The sequence below is a fragment of the Tachypleus tridentatus genome, chromosome 1 (genome assembly GCF_004210375.1).
Source record: "Tachypleus tridentatus isolate NWPU-2018 chromosome 1, ASM421037v1, whole genome shotgun sequence".
NCBI classification, from domain to species: domain Eukaryota; kingdom Metazoa; phylum Arthropoda; class Merostomata; order Xiphosura; family Limulidae; genus Tachypleus; species Tachypleus tridentatus.
Window position 1 is genome coordinate 153,173,916 of NC_134825.1, and position 25,464 is coordinate 153,199,379.

The 25,464-nt window shown below is 32.5% G+C and overlaps 1 protein-coding gene across 1 annotated transcript in view; it reads right to left on the bottom strand.

The window, feature by feature from the left end:
- The window catches only part of LOC143233315 (G-protein-signaling modulator 2-like), a 62,414-nt gene extending 37,170 nt beyond the window's left edge, over positions 1–25,244 (bottom strand). The window contains exons 1-4 of the mRNA XM_076469446.1: positions 25,040–25,244; positions 17,479–17,708; positions 15,000–15,135; positions 6,813–6,955 (exon numbers count right to left, since the gene is read on the bottom strand). Of these exons, the coding sequence (XP_076325561.1) occupies positions 6,813–6,955; positions 15,000–15,135; positions 17,479–17,702 (503 nt within the window). The 5' untranslated portion in view covers positions 17,703–17,708; positions 25,040–25,244. The remainder of the gene's footprint in view (positions 1–6,812; positions 6,956–14,999; positions 15,136–17,478; positions 17,709–25,039) is intronic.
- Positions 25,245–25,464: the final 220 nt, after the last annotated feature.

The following is a 25,464-nucleotide window of genomic DNA, read 5'->3' on the forward strand; positions in this document are numbered from 1 at the left end:
TTGTTACTTAAAATTGTTCTTAAAAGTTTTTGATAAATATTACACTAACATTTTGGTTTCAAAGGAAAGACTTGTAAATAATGATGTAGCTTAAAATTCTCAAAATGTATTGTCAAAAGTATAGAGATAATTAAAAACAAAATTACATAAAAGTAATGATTCATAAAAATTACTAGATAAACTAAGCAAAAAGAACTAGGTTTGATGCAGGAACTTTAAGAAAGGTCACCAAGATTTTGTAATATTACTCCATCCACTTTTTCTCTGCTACAATAAGCTAATAATAATAATCTACATACTAAACAATGTACAATATTATTAGTAGTATAAAACAATGATCTTCTATTTATCCAATATTTCAAAACTATGCACTTGACCATGGTTTTATCATAAACCTAACTATTATGTTTTTGACGTTAGAAAAAAAAAAGAAAGAAAGAAAAAATCCACTAATTTTTCCAAACAATGCTACTTCTGTAACTGAAGGTTGTTGTAAGAGGTATTGTGTTTGATTTGGTCTTTGGATTTGGTTGGTTGGTTTGGTGTTTTATGGTACAAATCAATAAAGCAACCTGTGCCAAACATCCAGTAAGAAGTTAAAATTAAAGTAAAATTATTAAAATTCATAAAAGGAAATTAAGGGAAAACAAAACAAAGTTTAAATTTTGAATTAAAAACATAAATAAAATTAAATCTAATTCTTATATCTAGTCTACAGCAGTAAGAGAAAAACTACAGTAATACAAGTTCTAAAGGATTTTCTGTAGCATAATTATAATTATCATAACTTGCCAGGAAGGCAAAGAAGTTCAAAAACTACTGTTAGTCACCTGAGGTTGACCTTTCCAGTCCTGGTTCTGAGTTATTTGATAAATAAATTAAATCTAATTTTTATATCTAGTCTACAGTAGTAAGAGATTAACTACAGTAATACAAGTTCTAAAGGACTTTCTGTAGCATAATTGTAATTATCCTAACTTGCCAGGAAGGCAAAGATGTAGGTTCAAAAACTACTGTTAGTCACTTGAGGTTGACTTTTCCAGTCCTGGTTCTGAGTTATTTGACATTACAGACATTTTCTAATTCCACATTGAACTAGATGTACTTTGATTCTTAAAAGGGAATCACATTAAAAAATGTCTGACGTATAAATTAAAAATCTTAAATAGTATTAAAAAGATTAATAGCCTTTAAAAAACTAGAAACATTTCCAAGGTGGATAATGTCAGCATGGCCAATAAACACTGTCTAACATCATGGATAAATCTTGGGAAAAAACATGTTTAAAATGGTGCCATTGTTGAGAGTCATAACGACGGCAAGACAGTAAAATGTGGCTTATCGTGACCTAAGTGCTACACAAACAACTCATTGGTGCATCATAACTGCCAGATCCAGTTAAAAACAAACAGAAGAATTGCAAGAGAAGCAGGAAATAGATGACGCAGCATGTCATAGCATGTATCATCAGGTGCAACTGATGTACTGCTAGACTGATGAAGGGCCAGTTTGAGTTCCATCAGTGTAAAGGGATGATTATAGTCATAGAGACAATCAGCTTAAAAGGAAAGAGGTGATCACTCTCCCTGAGTCTTGATGGCTAAAAAGGGGGAGGATGAAGCAGAAGTGCTAGATACTTGGCAAAAGCTTTCACCTAGAGTATCAGCTACTTCCTAGCCATCAGAGAGCAAGATCGAGAGGGGGACAGAATTATATTGCCCACTGACCTCTCAAATCTTGTCCCATATGACTTTGGAACTGGTGGTTGAAGATATGCTGGTTGTGAACTTAATCCAAATGTCCTTCTGGCTTTGACATCTTACCCACTGAGCACGTGCACAGGCCTGCTGGAAACAGATGTGGTGTGAGAGTGTGGGATACCTGTGAAAAGTATCCCAGGTCCATTTTTTGAGCCTTCTGTGCCATGTTGCGGGCACGATTCCACCACGGATGAGGATATTGTGGAAAACATGCCAAGGTTTTAGGAAGACATTAAGCAGCTAGCTGTATAAAATACAGTCAGTTACTGTTACCACACAGTCATCTATTGATGGCTTACAGATGGTGGCAGGACCAAGTTCTGCAAAAGCAGTGAAAGAGGGCCAGTTTCCTTGATCCAGCTTCCAGCTGGGCATGCATATTGGGTTGCATCAACCATGACCAGTCCCTCTCAAAAATACAAGAAAATGATCACTGCCTTGTGGGTTATTGTGAACCCTCCATGAAAAGAGGGGTAACAGTGAAAGGGAGCAAATTGATAGATCAATAGCAGTAAAGGAGTGAATAGGTGCATGAAAATAAGTAGAAGAACCTCTACTAATATCAGCACTTCCCCAGAGGAGATGATGTCCAATAAAGCCTCCTAGGATTAAAAAGGGGCATGGCAGCTGTTCAATGGAAGCATTAAGGTCTGATTGATCATAAGTCACTCCAAGCAACAGGTAGAGAGAACAAACAATGATGGTATGACCCAAGGAAACACAGATGGCTACAGCCTCCAAGGGTGTGTCAAGTGGTAAAGACAGGGTGGGCACGTGCTGATCAACCAACAGTGACACCCTTCCATGCACTCTTCCATCACATAGCCTGTCACTTCAGTACAAAGAAAACTGCCGGAAGGTGACTGTATCGACAGGTTTCAGAAATGTTTCCTGTATGGAAAGACATACAGGATGGTAGGAAGCAATCAGTACTTTGATGTCATTCATATTAGAATGTAAACCTTGACAGTTCCATAGTACCAAGGTGGCCATTTTTATTTACATGTAGGTGAATTTGATGGGGAGCCCTTTTGTTTAAGACCACGTCTTTTTTCTTTATTGTCTTTATTTGAGGGAGTTCTGTTGACCTCCATGGATCCTGACCTAGATCGATTGGGCAGGTCTTTGTTGTTGGAAGAGGATTACAGCAACTGAGGACGTGAATGAATAATCATTGTGCATCTTGGGGTGGGAGAAGATGTACCTGAGGAATTGCTTGTACCTGAAACCAAAGATAGCAGATCTTGGGGTTTGCTGGAATATGTGTTAAAGACAGAAATGGGTGTTGACATTGATTAATCAACTTTAACTATGGATGTCAAAAGACTTTTCATTTGGTTTGAGAATGATTCTTTTGGAAGCATGGAGAGATATGCCTGCACTCCCACTGTAGTAGTGCAAAAAAGTGCAGCAGCATAGTCTGAGATGAAGTGGTGGATAGTAACTTTTGAGCCTCAGGGTAAGTAACGTTTTAAATCATTTTCATACTCTGCACCTCTTTTTCTTCCAACCATTTAGGGCAAGAATGAAAGTAGGATGAGTGAGAACCATTGCAATTAATGCAATGAGGGTCCGTTTCACACTCGTAGACTTCGTGGTCCTTGCCACCACAACAAGCACACATTAAGGAACCACAACATGACATCTTCGAATGATCAAACCACTGACACTGAAAACATCCGAGAGGGTTTGGAATGTATGGCCAAACCTTGTAATTGAGATAACTTGCCTTGATGGTGGCAGGTGGATGCAGTGATGTTAATGTCAAAATGAGGGCATTGGTCTGCATCATAATTCGATCTTTGTGAGTGGAGATATGCCTCACTGCAGAAACTCCTTGGGTGGAGAAACCAACAAAAATCTCTGACTCAGGGATGTTCTTCAAATCCCTCTCAACAATATCTCCTCCTGACGAATTCAAAGTTGCATGAGGAATAACCTCAATAGGTATATTCCCAAGAGGAGTTCACTGTGTTGAGATGTGAATGTTTCCACCAATACATCACCTGAGCAAAGCTTCTTTATTGACTCTGAAGAGCCAGCAAGTCCATCTAGTCCCTTCTGAATTAAAAAGGGAGACACCTGCCCTAAAGGTTCATCTGAAAGAAAATGTAGAATAAGAAAATGAGGTACAGGTGCTACAGATGTTGAAGATTGCTGCTCAGAATCTTCAAGATGTGGTCGTTTAACTATGAACTGTTTTTTCACTTTTTTATTTAAGTTTTTATTTGAAGGATCCATAATAAAAAAAGAATATTTGAGTGCCCACTGACTCCATCCACCATGGAGCCCTACAAGGGGATGCACTACAGTGCCAAACAAGGACACTGCAGCAAAGCCAGGGTTTCGTGAGCACTATACCCAAACACCAGCATCAGATACAGTTTCCACAACACCTCTTGAGAACATCCAACACTAGTACTTGGTTGACCCCAGCCCAAGTTGACCAGCTGATTGACCCCAAGGCTGCCCGAGTACAGGAATTCAAGACCAAAATGGTGTTAGGATTGGATCACTCAACCACCAGGATCCTCTCCTTCCCTGCATAAGTCAACATGCACAGTAAACACGTGGGTGGATGTTTAGATACCAGAGGAGGTAAACTGAAAGAACAGAGCCTTCCCCTGGGAGGTTTCCTCACCACATACAAGAATCCAAACTGAAAGGGGTCTTTGGATTAAAAAGAAAATAAAAACTAAAGTTATGATGGTATTATGGAAAAAATATATAATTTATTTGTAAAGATACACTTCAGATTAACATATATACAATGGCAGTGGATTCATGACAGAAAAAACACAGTCTAGTAATAAAGATGAAGATAGTTGACAAAACATTATTTAGAAATTTGAACATTCTGGAATATACCAATCCTGTCTTCAGCAAAATCTGAAAATTGTGTTACAAAGATATTAACTAAAACTACAGTATGATGAAGCACTAGTGAACTTTATTATGTAAAGTAGTAAACATAAGGATAAAACAAAGATTATAAAGAGTTTACAACTAACCATTGCTGGACAATAGTATAAAAGGGTATGGGATTATAGGGGCATTGCAGTTGGATGTTAAGTTATTAATTAGTATGGGTATAAAGTTGTTCCTTTATATTGGTTTTATTTGCTGTGTAAGTAGGATTTCTTTGATTTTGCATATGTTTATATTTGTTTCCCTACTTTATATCTGGGAGTTTTTTTTATGGTTATGTTGTGTTTATTTGATTCGCAATGTTCAAAAATGTGTGGTATTTTTTGTATTCTTTGAATCTAATTTCTATTTTTCTGCTTGTTTCTCCAATACAGAAGTCGTGGCAGTTGTTGCATTATATTTTATAAATTATGTTCGTGTTGTGTTTGTTAGTGCAGTTTTCACATAGTATGGACTTAAGTTTTGTACCTGACATTTGAATAAATTTGTAATTTACATTCCAGTAAGTGTAAATGCAAAATCAAAGAAGCCCTACTTATATAGCAACTAAAACCAAAATTAAACCAATACAAAGGAATACCTTTATATCTTCAGTAATTAATAACCTAACATCCAAGTGCAACACGTCCTGCAATCCCGTATCCATTTAATTCTCTTACCCCTAAGATGTGTCTGGCAATGATCAGTTGCAAACTCTCTTTGTTAACCTGAAAATGACCTAGGAAAATCGAAAAGTTGTTCTCTGCCTGCCAATAAAAGTGTTAATACCCATACCAGCCATTCTGTGATACATTTTTATTTCAAGTGGGTTTCTCATCATCAAAAACAAAAACAGTGATTCATGGTTTCAGCATGTGAATGAATGAATGTGTGAATTTAAGCAACTGACAATCAATACTCCTAAATGTTCCATTTAAAGAATAAAGTATGTGAAAATTATTGATTATGAAAGAGAACTGATCATCTGCTAATGTTTTGTAATATATCTATAATCTTTCTTGTTTTATCCTTCCATTTACCACTTTAATCAATAACTAAGTTAACTAGTGATTATTGACACTATAGTTTTAGTTAATCCTTTTGTGATGGTCAAAGGTGAAAGGCCATGTCATCTCGTTTGTTGACTTGCATTCAAAATTTTATTAAACTACTATTTTATAACATGCGAATAACCAATCAACAGCTTATAATGTTCACCTAGTAGTTTTTTTCAGCCATTTTAATCTGTGAAAAAGCTACCATATTCTTTCAAACAAAGATTTCAAGAAAGTAGATTGTATCTTTAGCCTGCTCAAAGTTTCATATTTTTTAACATCTAAATACAGCTTAGTTACTAAGCTTAATAAATTTTAGTGGATTACTATGATATCAGTATAGTTATTTATGATTTTTTGGTTATTCAACTGTGTATGAGCATGTGTACATTAATGCATGACATGTAAGTAGGCATGACTGGAAGGTGAATACAATAATAATAAATATATATGTTCATATACAGCATTATGAGACTTAAGCTACTTAGACAAAACTTAAACTAATGTATAGTCATTCTAGCATGAAAAAAACAATTTACATTACTATTTTTTTATAATGGGATTTTTGGGACAAAGAATAGTTTTTTTTAATCACAGCACGAAATCACTCTGCATTCATATTAGTAATGAAACACATTATTTTCACAAAAGTCTTAAGTAAAAATATTTTATTATAATATCATATTTTGTATACAAAATACTTGTAGCCTTTACTAACAGTGTACAAAATTTTGTGAAGATACACATGCTGAATCAAAAGTCAAAGTGCAAATACTTAACATATGCAAATATGTAGATGAACTTGTGTACTTAATACAGAAACCACTGAGAAAGGGCCAATAAATATCTTTGTAACATTATTTTCAGGTTTTGATGAAGATGGAATAAGTATATCTGAAAACACTGAAACCTTGTAAATGGAACATTTTGGGCTTTGTCAGTCGTCTTCATTAACAAATACACACCTGAAACTATATTTTTCTTGTTTGTTTATTAGTTTTTTTATAACAAGATACAGCATAAGCATTTATTCTTTAGTAAAAAACATTCTTAAACATGGAAAATTTATCTAAAAAAGTAGACAACTTACTCATAGTACTCCACTGCTTTCTCTAGGCACACCTTCACCTCTTCTGGAAACTCTCCTGGGTCCTGCTGACCTAAGCGAGCCATATGTTTACCTTTAACATGATACACATTCCCAAGGTTGTATAGAGCCCTGCCCTCACCAACCTATCAGAAAAAAGAAAAATACACAAGTTAACCAGAAATTCAGTTTGTTGAGAAATACTAGAATTCCTAATGAAACAACACAAGTCCAGATACCAAACTGAAAATCTTAATGTCTGAGAGATAACATCTCATAAGTAACAAAAAGTACAGTTTAATTTCATATTTATGAATTTTAGGTTCAAAAACATTTAATAATAAAACATAAGCTTTTAAAATGACTATACATGCAAAACATTAAGAGTGCAAATATTATCCTGAATTTATAATTACTACTATGTTTATTCTGGAAAACCTGGCACAAAGACCAGGATTGAGTTTTGTTTTGTGGATTCATAATCAAAGTATGTTACTACAGATTATTTGTTTTAGTTATGAGATTTCATAAATGAGCTATTAACTACATACATTTATCATCATCTTTACTTTTCTTCTTTGAATTATAAATATACTTTTTCAATGAGACTAAAATTAATTTTTGCCAAAGGAAAGAAATACTAATACTTTATTAAGAACAATGTTTAGCATGACTTTTTCAGTAAGCTTATTACAAAATACATTTTTTCTTTTGTTTCTTTACACAAAATATTTTTCACTAATTAACTATACCTAAGATATGAAAAAACATCTTAAAACAACTGCTAAAAATAAAACAATATTTTATCTTCTGCACAATTTTTTTTACCAAACTTGTGTCATTATTTATAATAACCATTTACATCCTAGCTTAATCACCAAGTTACTTAAAATACTGAGAGACAAATAAAATTTTGTGCACTGCAACAGAGTTAACAACTTTTCTCCATCTCAATAATTTCTTTTCATTCTTTTACTAAAATAAATTTCTTTTTTAACTTTTACTCCATATATATATATCTGTTAGATTGCATGTGGTAACCAAAGAAATAATTCTATAAGGAACATTCACCCCATATTAGAGACCCATGGCATAGCATTAAACATAAGAAACAAATAAATATTCCATAAATTGTATTTAATATACATTAAAATAAAATTTTAAAAACTAGATCTTTCATTCCCACTAGGGTAGGCATTGATATTCAGTAATGCATAAATTCCCTTTGTGGAAACCCTGTACACATTAAAAAATAATCTACAAAATCTGTCTTTTCAGCTTTCTTACATATAATAAAGACACAAGCAGTATTAATGTCAAGTAAAACTTGTAGCTCATCATGCTTCAAATTCCCAGACACAACTCTAAAACATTATTTGTTGACCATGAACAAATGTATTCAAACTAAAAGGGCCATATTATTAACTGATTGTTTGAAAACCATCAAAAGTTATAAATACAGAAAATAAAATGTGAGCATGTAACCTAACTTGCCACTATACAAAGAACTTACTGAAATGCCCATATAATGTGGGTATTAAAAGCTGTATAGGCAGTCTTTGAACAATAAAGCTACAAGATCTACCCCGGATTACATACATTTTTTATTAAAAATCATGTGAAAATGTTTATGTTACACCCATTCCTAAAGAACTGTTTACAGTGTTAACACCTGTTTTAAGTAACTTAAAAATCAATCACAATTTATATTTACCAAAGCTATTTCAGAAAATAAAGTCACTAAATAAAGGAAGACAAAGTGATCTTCCTGGCTGATTTCTTAACACGTTGGCTCCCAAGCCTATTTTGCCAACACTTTCCAAGGTCCTACAACATATTTTACAATTACTTTTAGGAAGAGTGTATATGTAGCCATCATTTTCCAGCCAACAAGCGGCCCTTTAAAAAGAAACAGAGCATGACTTACTGGTGGGTTGTGTGTAAGCCAGTGTGTTAAAACTACTTTTGACTGTTATTAAGTTATCATTATCACATCCAACAAAAACAAGATTTTTTACTTGTTAAGAAAAAAAAAATGTATCAGTAAACAATTACTAAGGCAACAGAACTGAAAACATTTACTTGTTAAGACCCAGAAACTACTTCTACTAGTTAACAATTAACAAATTCCAAAAGGACTAAGAAATTTAATTTGTTGAAATCCAAAAACTACTTCTAATAATTATTAATTACCAACCTGCCAAAACTATGAATCTTACTGTTAAGGCTTTAAAACAACTACTACTACTAGTTAACAATTAACAAATTCCAAAAGGACTAAGAAATTTAATTTGTTGAAATCCAAAAACTACTTCTAATAATTATTAATTACCAACCTGCCAAAACTATGAATCTTACTGTTAAGGCTTTAAAACAACTTAAAATGTATAGTCACTAAATTCAGCAGCATTGAGAAAAATTCATTAAGACCCCAGAGTACTTCTAGGGTCCAATATTTAGAAAAGCACCTTTTTCTAATTATTATAATAACACTATTATTTTAATGAAATCTACTAGAATTAAATTGATATAATAATGCAAATTAATTACAAAATAATTGCAAAGTATAAAGACTTTTGGTTAATATTCTAGGTCCACAAACTCAAACTAATAATTACAGGTACAAATAAAAATGTTTTCTATGATACTTCTTTTGTTAGTTTTAATATAAGCAACCATGCCAATTTCTAATAGATATCATGAGAACATTACTTATCTACAACTTCATCCAAATTTGAATGCTACAATTTACTAAACCATATTATAATACTATAGTACTTGTGAAAAGTTTATTATATTAATAACATAACATTACACAAACCTTTAACAAGCTGTATGACTGTAATAAACAACTTTCTCTTGAAGTTCTAACAAATATGAGTAAAGCTAAAAATGTTCATTTTCTTAAATCAAAGTTCTTATATACATTATGTTGTTACCAAATTTAGAACATATAAAATTTTGGTCCTATTCCAAGTATAACTGTTAGAAATATGTAAGTATACCATGAACTCATTTTTAAAACTATTTATAACTACTTCTTCCAAATAACTAGGTTGGTACTGTGACTTCTGAAACCCAATAAATTAAAACATTTCTGTCTAACTTCTCCAAAACATTTTGTACCACTTTTTTTTATTATGAAGTACATGCAAGAGATTATTAAAATTAAACAAAAAACTACAAAACAATATCTTATTAACTGCATTCAAAGTAGTGTGTATCAAAAAATTAGAAATTAATGTTTTCTTTATATTTTAGACTTGAATAATATTAGCATTCATTACATTAGTCAACAGTAAACACTTATCACACACATAATTAGTGTATTTTTAAGCTTGTTACTTAATTAGTAATAACATTTTTATAGCATTGCTATGTTTTATGAACATCTCTCGAAGTTAGAACAAATGTACAAAGCATTTAAAATAACTATGAAATGTTAAACTAACAAAAATTATTATAGATAAACTAAAGAAATATTCTGATGTAAAAACCAAATACTAGTTCTTTAACTGTGATGTGTACTGTATGAATATTGTTCTCAAATATAACTTTTGTGGCAATACCAAATGTAGTTTTCATTGCACATGACATTGTAAAACATAGTCAGGCTTACAATTCAAACAAGTGTCACACCTTTATTAAAAAACACACATAAAAAAAACTAACTACCAAAGTTAATAATAATATTATTTCAATTATGAAATAATTCTCATCAAGCACAGGATGATCCCCAAATCATTTTTAATCCTTTAAAAAAACAAAAGGGAAACCCAGAAGTAGATTTTTATCAAATGTTTTCAAGAGGAATGTGTAAGTAAAAAGTTATAACTACAGAATTCACATAACCTGGAGTCAGGGTAAGAAAAGTATATTTGAAACTGTTCTTTCTCTAATGACATTCAGAATACTGTATATTTCTTATTCATAATTTTGATGGTTCTACAGATAAAAAGCTATTTCAATATCTGATTGAGTGCAAAACTGATATCAACTAAATGTTTATATTAACTATATTATTACCCATAAAAAGACAGGGGGAAACTCAATTTTTTATTACTCATGTCAGCTCAAAAGTTAAAAGATTCCTAAAATGAAAGTGTACTTCCAATAATACTTAACTCCACTGACAATATTGCTATTTCTCGATCTACACAATTTCCATTCTTTGCTCATCAAAGCATTGAACATGCTTGTTCCAGTCTTTTTATAACCCACTACACTAGAATGCTCTTGGCAAATTATACGTATTTGTCAAAATACTCCAATCCCAATCAGATAGCTAAGTTTCCATAACTTGGGGTTGGATTTAAGTGGTCTATTGAATCACAATAGCATCAACCATTGGAAATCCAAACTGAGAGCAAATTCACCAAAAACCTTGTGATAAAGCATTTGTTCCATCAGAAGAGTCGAGACAAGTGATCTGTAATTAAATTCATCATTCCTGGAACATAACATGTGAAGAGATTGATATGGTGGGAATGAACCCAGCAGAGAAGAACCAAAGTAGGAAAACAAACAGCTCAAGAATGTATGCCTTATAGATGAGAAATCTGAGATACTACTGTGGAATTGTCAGAACGTATCATGACAATTTTTCCCATCAAGAGAGACAGACCTTGAAATACTGCTTACTATACTGCAAGGAGTTTGAGAATGCTGATATGAAAGGTAGTATTGTCTTCTATCCAAATACACTGTAATTTCTGATCTTGAAGATAAGTTCACCGTCCCTGAAGAGATGCGTCTTTGAATAGATGGATCTTGGAACAACATGGTGGAATGGGTACCCTAATGGTATTATTCCAATCCAATCACCTTTTACAAACAATAATGTTACTTCTGAGCATGAAAAAGTATGACCCATAGGATCAGAATGCATGATCCATTTGTTGTGCAGTGATCACTGTAGAGACATCATATGTGCTCATCTTAAATAAATGAGAAGCTTGAGAAATGCTCACATAACCAAAAGAGTGAGATCCATCCACTTAGTATGAGAAAGAGATACAAGTAAAGGCCTGACATTTCTTTCCATGGCTTGAAGCCATGAACAAGGTTGGTTGAATGCAACTAAGGTGAGTGTTGAAAAACAAGCACTGATGAAAGAAAGGATTTCTCCAGCCTGATAAAAAAGCCCACCTTCGTGGCATCTGAAAGGAAAATCTGGGTGTGTCAATTGATGAAATGGTGCCATGAGTAACCAGTTGTCCATATAATGATGCATCCACAGGCCCAAGGAATCAAGATGACAAGAAAAAGCTCATACCACACTGCAGAAGACATATGGTGCAGATACTAAGCTAAACAGCAGAGTACTGAACTGCAGAATCTGACCCTTGTGCACAAAACATAAAAATCAGCAAAATGAATCCACTACAGAAATGTGAAGATATTCCTTTGTAATATTAAACTTGGTCGTCGAAAAACCTAGTGAAAGATGCCATCATGGGCTGAGAAAAGACTTCATCATGAACCAAGGGGGATCTTGGAAATTGTTGACAAAAATCAATGATTGGATGCCACTCTCCTGGCTTCTTGGAATAAATCCTGAAAGAAAAGGATCAACCTCCTCTACTGCCTCCTCAGCTAATAACTTCCTTATAGCTTGAGAATAAAGATTCACTCTCCACAGATCTGTTGTAGGTGAATATGCCACAGGTTGGAAGGATAATGGAGGTGGAGATGTAAACTGAATGACTAAATCCAACACCAGAACCTAGAGAGTACATGGAACCAATGGTGAAGGAAGTCCAGATATTTAGAAAATGAGGTAATCGTGTTCCCATTGACCCCACAGGCAAGGAATAAAGACCAATGCTGTTGGTGCCTGCCCATCCAAGCAGAAGAACCAAAAGGATAAGGATGAAATTATTGTCAGAGTCAATACGTTGAGAAACTAAAGTCATATTTCAGGATACACACACAGTTGACAATTCCAGATTTCCAACTGGGGCAGAAGAAAGTTGAGAGGCTAAAATCAATAAGGAAGAATGTAAATGGGCAACATTAATCCAAGATTAAAATGCCTGTGGAATGCCAGTAAACAACAAGGGATAGAAAGAGCGATATTCCCATAATTCACAGAGAGCACCAGATATAGACAAACTCTCCCCAGTAAGGCATCTCCACCCAGTAAATCTCAACAGCATTGAGAAAACAATAACCTAACCATAGTAGAAGTCTGTAAAGGCCTCAACTCTTCCTCAAATTGATGTGGAAAACATGAAAAGACTTTTGACAAAAGTTGAAAGGAAAATAAATATCTCAGGACAGTCGTGAGGGTCAGAGAAATTTGAGAAAATTGTGAGCTGTTTGAAGTGATCATGGCTTCCAATCTATATCCCCACAGGTCCAAAATGGGGTCCACTCATTAGGAATCTACATATACATCATCCTAGCAGTGATAAGACAAAGCATGTTGTTCTGACAAAAGCTGGGGATAAGGCATAAATACTCCATCATGTGAATAAGCAGCAAACCTTCCAGCATGAACAGCAATATCAGGAAGAAAAGGAAGAAATAAGTAGTCACCCTCAGGTCTTTCTGCCATCAAGGAAAGAAGATCAAAGGCAACTGGAAAAGCTCCAAAACCTCACAAACCTGATTCATTAATTCAAGAAAAAGAGTAAAAAGGTGCTGGAAAAATAGAGTTCAAATTCTCTCCAGAATGTGTTGGATCCCTGGAAAAGCATACAGCAGAACTCCCAGGAGTAATATTCCTGGTCTATGTATATGTCACTATCTCACAATGAATCAACTCACAGATGATCTAAAGTAATAAAATTATTTGAATGAGGTGCTTATATACAGTAATATGATAAACTGTGGATTGACATGGTAAAGAGTATATTGCCAAGGACAACTGACTGGGGTATAAAAGAGTGGAACAAGCAAAAAAAAACCTGACCAATGCTTAGATGGGGAAAGAAGAAGAAAGCTCAGAGGTCAGGTAACAGATGTAAGTACCAGCATATGGTATGTATGTTTTGGAAATATCCTAACAATTTTTCATTATGTGGATACAACATTTGAAGTTCAGCTCGCTCACTGCATTAAATTACAGTAGGTAGTAATTAAAGATATCAAAGCCAACAATAAGAATGAAGGTTAAGCTATTTATAATTCAATCTCCACAGCTAGAGAGGGTGTTAAATATTCACACATTTCACTGTAAAAAATAAAAAATGTCCAGTACTGAACACTAGAAATTTAAGGTGCTTCAAATTAAATTTCCAACATATTTTACACTGTGTTTAAAATTGTCAGAGAACTATTACAAGTGTTATTTTCATCAAGAAAATAATTCCTTATTTTCTTTATTTAATATGGTTAACAAATGTTAGTAAATTCAAAGTAGAGTAAGTCATACATATGATATTTTTCAGTGCTAACAACTTTAATAAAAGAAAGTTCCTGATGTAAGATTAGTATTTTTGTACAGAGATATTCAAAGTAGTGTATGAAAATATTTAAAAGCTTCTCCTATCAAAATATCCCAGTGATATAAAATAATAATAAATAATGGATACACCTTAGTGAGGATTTATTTTTTATGGTAGGAACTTCTCTGTAATGACCATGAACATTCTAATAAGTTTCACACTTTCCAGAAGATAACCTTCTTTCACAGGACTTGACTTGCTGTATCACACAACAATAATTCAAGATTTCACTGTACCTTAAAAATTTATAAATATTAAACAGCTTATGGTCATGTAAATAAAAGTTTCAATCTTTTAGAATGGTCTCTCCTACCATGTCAATGCTCCTTTTTATTTCAATTATTTAAGCCTGTTCAGTTTACTTCTAGAAAGTGATAAATAATTAGCTTTTAGTAAAATTTTTCTTTTTATTTCTCATATTTATTGTGGTTTTACTGAATACTCTCCTGAGATCAATTCATTCTACTCGAGAACAAGTATGTACTACTACTCAGTGCCTAGTCTATTATGTTTAAAACAAGTTTTACTTGTTATTAGATATAGAATATTCAGGTTAGATGTATATTTTACAAACTAGTTATAATTTCCCTTTCCCACAACTAAAATGCACATTTTTTGCAATAATAATAATTCATTCTTGATTTACTTTTGTCTTGAACACATTTCCCTGTGTTAAATAAGCACTTAGTAATTCATTCTTTTAATGACAAAAAACAGAAGAAAAAAAAGTTATATTCACCTTGTCTTTTAATTCTCTGGAAATTTCTAGATGTCTCCTACAACAAATAACAGCTTCTTCAAATTTCCCCATTACTTTTAGTGTGTTTCCAAGGTTACCACTTGCTTTTGCTTCTCCAAGCTGATCTCCAATAGCTCTAAGGACCAATATCAAACTATTAGAACTAATATTACACTCCAACGAAAACTATTTAACAATTTGCATTAGACATACTTTCTGCAAACAGGCACATTAAACAAACTAGACATGTTTATACTCTTAAAGCATTACAGCAACATAGTCAATCAGAGGTAAATTTAATATTTCTTTGGAGTGCACTCAAATTGCTATACAAAATAGAATAATGTGTTCTTATAAAGACAGACACTAGCCTACAATTAACAACTAAGACAGCTGAAAATTGGGCATTTGCTGATAATAAAGATTTTGACCAGATACAATATTTATTTATATTAGGAAATCCAAAAAGGATGCAAAAAAATTTGGCTGAAAAAAAAATGACAATAAGGATCTGTTTAAGTACATTAGAGGTAAACAAAATGTTAAAATGAGGTTAGGACCCTTGAGAGATGATAAAGGAAAGCTTGTATCTTGTGATTTTGAAACAAAGAGGTTATTAAATTCTGCTTTTTTTCTTCAGTTTTTACGAATGAAGACTTAAGCAGTATTCTTCATTTTGAGTAGCTGACAGACAAAAACAAAGTTGAACAAGACAATTACATAAATTCTAGCTTATTAAAATAAAACTGGGAAGTGTAAAATATAACAAGGCTTCTAAGCCAGCTTATATTTCCTCAAGGGATTTTAAGGAGGTCAAGGATTGGATATGTAAGCCACTTGCCACACCTATTTGTAGAAAAGTACCAAAACACTGAAAATTAGCTATCTTCAAGAGTGGTAACAGACATTGTTCCTGTAATTATATAGGCCTATTAGTCTTTATATCAATTGTGGGAAATGTTTTGGAAAGTCTAATAAAATATACTTTCCACAGCCATTTAACAAAGTTTAGAATTTTATCAGATAGTCAACATGGTTCAATAAGAGAAAATCTTGTCTTACAAACATTTTGACATGCTCTGAAAATGTTACTGCATATGCAGATGAGTGTAAGGGTGTAGATTTTGTATATTTGGACTTTCAAAAGGCATTTGACAAAGCGCCATATAAAAGGCTTGTAAAGAAACTTATTTCTCTAGGTGAGGGGGTAAGTTAGCTAACTGGATAGAAGAGTGGCTTGATGGATGAAACCAGAGGGTTTATATCAAACTGGATTAATGTCACAAGTATATATCAGGTCTCAGTTTTAAGATCATTGCTCTTTTTGACTTACATTAATGACACAGATGAGGGGTGGTCAATAAGTTACTTAAATTTTCTGATAGTATCAAGGTCTTGGGTGTTTCTGACTGTGAAGAGGATACTGATAATTTACAAAAGGATTTATATCATTTAATGAGTTAAGGAAATAAATGTCAGATGGCTTTTAATTATAATAAATGTAGTACCTTTTATGTGGGTTATAATAATTCAATAAATTACATTTCAAGCCTGAAAAATACACAGAAAAGTTTAATTTCAAATTTTAAATGATATATTTGCATGTAAAACTACAGATCAAAATGTACAAATAAAACAATTTTATACACATTAAAGTTTGTATGGATTAAATGACTTGAAAATTATAAACTCATTTTATGAATATCTGCTGACTATGCTTTAATTATTAGCATGGAAACATAATATAAAAACACACAATAAATTCTAGCTTTGATATCTCAAGAATAGTAAACATTCAGCATCCTGCACAAGTAATGGCATAAAACTGAGTTCAGTGTAAGCAGAATAAAGAAAAGGTTTAAAATAAAAGAAATATTTTTATTATTTGTTTTCTTTATTAAAGTAAAATGACAGTATTTCCCATTTACATTAGTGTGTGTTACGAAAATTTTTACAAGAAAAAAAGTTGCTAAATAATTATTGTTTTTACTGGACAAACCAACATCATTTCAAACCCTGGTAACACTGCTGATTGGAGAACCAGGAAAAGCATGAATGAAATCTCAATAGAATATTAACCTTGTTTTCTCTGTGGTTCATTTTTTACTGTGCTTGGTGTGTACTGTTTAGTTATTCAAATGTTTTGATAAGACCTTCCTTATTTGCCAATAATTCATTTTTGTTGGACAAATCAAAATTATTTCAAATCCTGGTAACATTGCTTTACAGAACAAGAAAAAACAAGTAAATTAACTTTGATCTTCTCAGAGGATGAAGTGATAGTTGAAAGTGATATGATTATTCCAGAAGACACAAAGGTATGGCTAAAAACACTAGTATGGAATAAGTTATACCACTGGAAACAGATTCTGATAGCCTACTTTAAAAATTGTAGACAGAGCTACACATTGCCCCATTGGCTATTTATTTATGTATTGAGTATTAGTATAATACATATTGCTTATACAAAAATTTCCACCTTGCTATTGTAAGGTCAAGCTTATGGCATTCCATTGCCTTTCCATATTCTCCCAGGTAGAAGTGGGCATTGCCCAGCTGACTATAGATGGCACTAAGAGTTTTTGGATCATCAGTTCCAACCTGAATGGCAGCATCAAAGTATGCTACACCACCTCGAAAATCTCCAGACTTACAGAGACGCTCCCCTTCCAAGGCTAGTTCTAAACATGTTGTCAAATCCATGTTACACTGTAGAAAGTGTAAAATATTAACAAGTATAGAATAAGTATCAATTTGCTATCTTAATATTATATCTAATTTAGTCAAATACAATATTCTTGACATTTTTTTTACACAAAACTCTAAATCCATTTTTAGAACACAGTATTCAGTTTTGTTCTTAATCAGCAGTTAAACAATACATGGACTGTGAAAATGTTGCAAAACTAATGAAAGGAAGCACCACCACTGTGGTTAAAAACATTCTAGTGGTTCATGAGCAAAAAAAGATAACCACTGTTTTAAAGGATTCTGAAAAGTTATAAAGGAAAAACATCAACTGAAATTATTCCTGGTCTATGAAACCAATCTATAAAGCCAAACCAAAGCACTTAAATTACAACAGTTCTCCATTAACAATTATTTTGGAGTAAATATAAATATATGAACATTGATTATGTAAATTCAATTAGAATCTTAGAAGTACATATTGATACAATAAAACAAGTAACAAAGAACAAAATTAATTTTGTTTTATCACAAAGTATATTTCAAACCTTTTTTTTTTTTTGCTAATAATAAGTATACACAACAATAGTGAGGATTTAACATGTATTTGGTGATAATACTATGCAACAGTAAAACAACACACAAAAATAAAAAGCAGAATAACCTACTTTTATTTTCATTTATATTTAATAACAAAGAAGTTACAAAGAAATTAGAAAAATATTCAATAAAATGCTGTAACTGTTATAACAAAACTAAGTATTTCATACTGAACATCACGGCATTGCCCCGACTTCAAAAATGTGATAGTTTTACTGAAGTTAGCAAAGGTATGAGATGAATAATCACTAAACATGTAAAACATTCTCAGTTTCCTTGTGTTTGAATAATAAAACAAAATTTTCATTCATTAGCCTACCAAATGATTTTTAAGTGAATATAAATATTATGCATGTTGTTAGACTGCATGAACTAGCCATAAATGAAAAAAATGGAACCAAATCTACCAGTAAATTATCTTTCTTTATTATTTTACATTTGTCTAGAATAGTGGTTCTTAACCATGTTGAAGGTACTGAACTCTGGAAGTTTCGTACTTGCAATCACTGAACCCTTCGTAACTGGGAAAATAAAATATGATTTTTTCAAATTCAAAACATAAGTAAATATTTTATTAGTACACAAAATGAACCATGCATCAGTTGCACACAATATCAGTGTTCAAAGAGCAAAACCAAAAAAACGTGAATTTCACACAAAAACAAAAATATAACTCAATGAATATTTACTGCAAATCAATGTAATTTTTGCTGTTGCCTTTCAGAGACAAGTTCAGAAATGCGTGGCTTCAACTTGGCAAGTGCCACTCTCATATCATTTTTGCAACAAAGTCTGTTCCTTTTCTTCATTTTTACGTTTACCATCCTCGAAAAGGATTGCTCGCACAGATACGTTGTAATAAACGGTATGAGTATCTCAAGGGCTTTCTTAGCAATAAGAGGGTACGCTACGATTCGGTGACACCAAAATGCTGAGAGTGTTGTTGTTCTGAAATGTTGCTGTTGAACCTGGCTCTGCTGAAGTTCAATGATTTCATCAAGGTATTCACCATTGACATCTGCTGTTGCAACACTAAATGTGAACGGCTGTCTCATCCATGCTGGATATGACTCTCTGGTGGGGAAGTATCTGTCGAGAGACTTTGCGAACTCATCTAAATGCATGGAAATTGCTTGCTTCAGTTCCCCAGGTACAGAAATGTCTCCGATTTCAGACACATCTTCGATCTTACTTACATAGTCGTCCAGTAGGGGAAATTTTGCGAAGTTATCATTCTCTGTTCGTCGTTTCCATAACGGTAGCTTTTTTTGAAAAGCCTTCAGGTTTTCTTCCACTTCGATGATGTTGACTCCACCACCCTGCATCTGTTGATTGAGATGATTGAGAGCATTGGAGATATCGGCCATGTATGCCAAAATGAGAATGAACTCAGATTTTTCGAAGCAATCTGCATGACAATGTTGGTGCTCTTGCAAAAACAGGGCTCATTCCACACGCATGGCAAAAACACGATTCAGCAACTTTCCCCGGGATAACCACCAAATGTTAGAATGGTACAGAAGTACCTCGAACTCAGAACCCATTTCATTACACAGCTCTTTGAAGATGCGGTGCTTCAGGGCACTATTTCATACAAAGTTCACACATTCCACTACAATTTTTAATGCTTCTGCCAGTTTTGAAGGCAAGGTTGTTGTTGCCAACGCATGGTTATGCAGAACACAGTGCATTACAATGATGTGTGATGCATCGGCTTTTACCAGTGCACCAAAACCAGAGTTTCGTCCCAGCATGACTGGAGCTCTGTCTGAACAAACTGCAGAAACCATATCCCACGAAAGATCATTGTCTCTAAAGAAGTCATCCACAAGTTTCTTCATGTTGGCTGCCTTAGTTGTTGTTGTAAGAAGCTTACAAAATAAAAAATCTTTTATCTCGTCATTCTTCACATAGTGCACGAATACAACAAGCTGGCTTAGATTGGAAACATCAGTGGTCTCATTGAGTTGAAGGCTGAATTTTGCTGGGCTTGAAATCAAATCAGCAACTACTTGAGTGAAGAATGTCATCGCTCATGCCATCTATTCTGCTGATGATGATGTCATCTGAAAGAGGAATTTGGGATAGCTTATTTTCGGCAGCTTTTCACAGCATGATATTCGCTATCTTCAACGCAGCTGGTTTTACAAGTGCTTCATCAATGGTGTGTGGTTTGCCTTGCATTGCAATCGAGTAAGCAACTTCGTACGATGCTGTGAGGATTGGTTTGTCAATGGGTACAAAGCCGAAAACAGGCAAAGTAGCCTTTTCATCGAACCTGGCTCTCTTTACCTTGAATTCAGCAAGCATTGTGTTCTTGCATTTCCAATCTCCATGCAGCTTTAAAGAGTCTTCTCTTAGTTTTGCTGGTGCTGGACTAGAATTGCTCAAATTGGCATTGCAAATCATGCATTGAGAACGCTAACTCCCATCATGTTCCGTTATACACGTGAATCTATATTGTACATATTCGTCTGACCACTTTCTGTTTTTGCTTGACATAGTTAGTATAAAGGGATTGAAAGATTAGGAAAAATATCACAAATGACACATGATTACTAGTCACAAGTCAACTGCTAAGCACATGAAATTCCCTGCAGCACAGATATTAATACCAAGTGATGTGACGTGATCAGCCGCAGCCAATGATGGCCAAGTGGAGCATGATGTCACGAATCATACGAGTGGGGTGAACAGAACAAAAAAACATGTAGTGTGTGTGTCTTGACCTACGCTGAACTCCTGAGACTGACTCACCGAAACCCTGTGGTTCGATTGAACCCAGGTCAAGGACCACTGGTCTGGAACCCCTTTTACTATTTACTTACTATGTATCAATGATTGCTATTTTTGGTTTCCAGTAGAAATAAAATTTAATTTGAGAAATGCTTCATCTTTTGGTATTCTCTTATTGTAGTAGCCACATATTTTTGTAAGCAGTTAAATGTCATTTCATATTATTTCATGATAGGTTAAACATCTGTGTTGAAATGCCATCAAGACTGGTGTTAAAAGTTTTCTATATTTTTATATCCTTTTAAGTGTAGATGGTTTTTCTAGGTACTGACATTTTAAAACCAGTCTTACGTTGTAAAAATATATTATATAATATATATATATAATGTGTATGTTATGTATATATATATATTTTGGGGTAAGTAAATAAGACAGTTATTATAATTGCTACAAAAAATCAAACTGTTGTGCTTGTAAAAACAAGAATCTGAAATCGTGAAATATTGTTATCTATTGACAGTGAAAAATAACTGTTATCAGTCCTTTCTTTTTGAAAGACTGTGTTTTAAATACATTGCATAATGTTTATTAGAAGCATATTAAATAAAACATTTCATGGTGTATAAATTATAATAGAATGAAGATGATTGTATATGGAATACAGTTAACTGTTTTGTATTAATTTACTGTAAGGTTTAGTATGAAATTTGCTACTATTTATTGTTTGATGAATGAATATTTCAAATAAGTTCTTTTCTTCATTTATTATTTAGTGAACTGTGCTGAATATATAAAATTGCTTAGTGTAAGAGCTACTATTTAGTTCATTTAAAGATCTAATACTTAATGATTATTTAGTTCTCATAACAAGTGTTAAAAGTAATTATTTTAAAGATGATAGTTAAGACGAATTACATCATGTAACTTGGATAGAGCCGTATGTTGTATGTGTAGTGCAACTGTTGTACGTAGTTTGACATCACATTACACAAAATTTCTGGGTTTTTCTTGTTGCCTTGAAAGAATACTGCTACATAATAGTCTTGTACTTTGTAAAAACTATAATATTTTAAAGTGAGTTTCACAGTTTAACAGAGATAAGGAGAATAACTTGTCTTGTCACAGGATGTTCTAAAGTAATTGAACCCACCTGTGTTGACTTTGGTGAAAAGGAGATAATTATTTAAAGCTCTGTATACAACTATGGTAACCCATTAGGTAACAAGTGAATTTATTGCAGACTGTGTTGTAAGAAACACAATAGAAAAATAATTTGTCTTGTCAGCTGGGTTCTAAAATAATTGAACTAGCCTGTGTGGACTTTTGGCAAGAAAAGAGAATTATTTATAGTTTTAGATGTACAACTGTGACATTCTGTAAAGAACTTGTGTACATATGTTTGACTTGTTTTGAATATATTATTTTGAAACAAGTGGATTGTGTGCTGTCTAATGTTTGAATTTATCACCAAAAAATTAGAAAAACTTACTGTAAAAGAATCCCAGCCCAAAATCTAACAAATCAATATATACCTGAAGGTTCCAGTCTAAACACAGATAAACATGAGAACAAAGCTTATATGTTTCACACACAATGGGAATTCTTTCAGGACTTTGCCATACTTTGATAGTTTCTACTGAAAATAAATATTACTAAAGTGCCCCCAAAACAATGTGGTAAACTGTTGATTTTACATTTCAACTCACATCATTCACCTAATACTAAAGGTAATATAATTACGAAGAACTGAAAAGAACCAAAAGATGATGTTAAAACAAATGTTAGGATACACTTGAGGAAAATGTTTTGTTGTAATGGTTACACTCATAACTATATTTCAGAATGTATCTCAGAACAGCTGGTATGGGTATTAACACTTTTACTGATAACGAGAGAACAACGTTTTGACCTTCCTAGGCCATCTTCAGGTTAAAAAAGGGTTCACGTAAATGAAGTCAGACACATGCAGTTCAGTAAACCTTCACAGACAATAAATGCAATTTCGACTCTATCCTTTGTTGATGAATCTCTCATAAAGCATATATGCAAAGCTATCAAAATATAGATTAAATATCTGTATTGTACAAAATTTGAAGATTAAAATTTAAAAAAATTACTCATTCAATGAGCTTTCAATAAGAAAACGTACTTTATATCAAAACTTGTCTTGCTAGAAACAATAAAATAGATGACTCTTGTACTGTTAAAAATTTAATATATGAAATGACATACACTAAATATGATGATAAATACATAAGTGAAATATTGCAGGGAACACACCCATGTCACTGTGAATCTCTTTATATTAAACATGCTGTTTTTCAGGACTCCAAAAGGACAACTAAAATACACTTTTCTCTAGCCTAGGCTTATAAGCTACCCAACTTTAAAATTTATATAGCTATTGACAAAATGTTTATGATGAATGCATATACTCACAAAGGTATATTCAACTGTGACATATATGTATAGCTCTTTTACAGAGAATCAACTAAGTTTTGATGTATTCTGAAGATGACCTAAGGTCAACATGTTGTTCTGTACTTTATTTTAATTAAAGTGCTAATACCCATACCATGTATCTTGAGAATACATTTTTATTTCAAGTGGGTTTCTTATAAATCACAAATAACCTAAGTTTTGGTTCCAAAATGTCATAATGGCAAAACATATATATCATATAAAAAAATCAGTAACTATTTTCCAAAATTTTCAATTTAATAATAAAGTAGAAGGTAGTACACTTTCATTACATTATTCCGATACTTGCATTGCAAGGTACTGGCTGGTTATATTATCTGATTTAGATAGAGTGCTTTAGACTTACAATATATAACCTATTCTTTTATTTTGGTACATAGTAATTGTCATAGTAGGTTTAACATCATACCCACAACCAACTCATAGACAGCAAATAGCATGTTAGCTAGAGACATTCTTACCTCTTGTTATCAGTATTATTTAATTTGCTTAACCATTTTTCACCTATCTGAAGTTAACTGAAGAAGCTGAATATCCTCAATTCCTTTTGGACACTATTTCAATATAAACTTTCTCCAAGTCTATATGTCTTGCAATTTTTTGTTCTGGATAATTTTAACAATGATTGGGTTTTTCTACATAATATATATATATATATATATACACACATACACATATATAATTACAAAATATACATCTCAAAGTGGATTTGCTTTTTTTCAGGCAGATATGGTAAATCAGGTTTTCAAAACTTTTTGTGATATAAAAAAGTCAATTTTGTTCAATAGATATTGCTGTAAAATTTTCTGCAACTTTGACATGAAATATCAAACATCTTATTCATAGTAAAATATTTTGGTTGAAATAGGCTTCATAACTAACATTGAAATAAAAATATATATATAAATAATAGAAAATAAACATTATTATCCAACAAATAACTTTCAAACCTTCATACATATAAAAAGTCTATCAACTTGAATAACTTTTTCTTAGCACTTAAGCTCTACTATGTATAGTGTTGTTTTGCAAGAGCTACTTATGTAATTATTTTTTTGTGACTCAAGGCTTTGATGTTCCAATTTACTTTTTGTCACTTTTCTCTTTGTAATGTTCTTACATATGGAGGCTTCATGCTAGAAGTTGAAGCTTCCAAGTTCCAAATCTGTTACCTTAGATGTTAAGAGCACAACCTGGAGTCAACCACAGGCCATAACCAAAATTGGCAATACGAACAAATTCCACTTTAATAGTTCTAAGTTCAAGTGCAATATGATCACACTGACAATAAATTACTATGGTAAATTTTCGTTGGGGTAAAAGATAATAATTTAAATAAATAAAATTTTAACATTGATCAACAAAAATTGGACAAGTAAACCCTTCAGTGCTTTATGAGTAATTTGTGAAGCCTGTATTTTCTAACGCCCTCACTAGTTATTTACTAGTGTTACATTTAACCCTAATTCAAGTTTTATATATATTAACATAAAAATCAAAAAACTAATTTCAGTTTTTACAAAATTTGTTCTTACCTTCGGCTTCAGAATGATACAAATGTAGGTATTTTTCGTTTTGCTATAGACTTGACTATGAAGCAAAGTAACCTAAATAGTAAATAAACATAAATTCTTTACCACATAAATTAACTTAGCCATTTCACTGTTTGTATATCAACTACTCTCTCACGCTCAGCTTTAAAATGTACATGTATTCAACGGAAATCCACATCCGGAAAATACATTTTGGGGTTAATAATATTGTGCCATCTTTCGTTAAAAAAGTAAAACATAATTAAAGGTCTTATTTTTTAAGCAAATAGTCGTTGATCGCAACAATATTCACCAGGAAATAATAGCTAATTATGTTGAAATAAAATGTGTATAGAAATAAATAACGCAAATCATATGGTCATTCTGTATTGCCAAAAAATTTCAATGGTAAAAAAAGTGAGAGACTC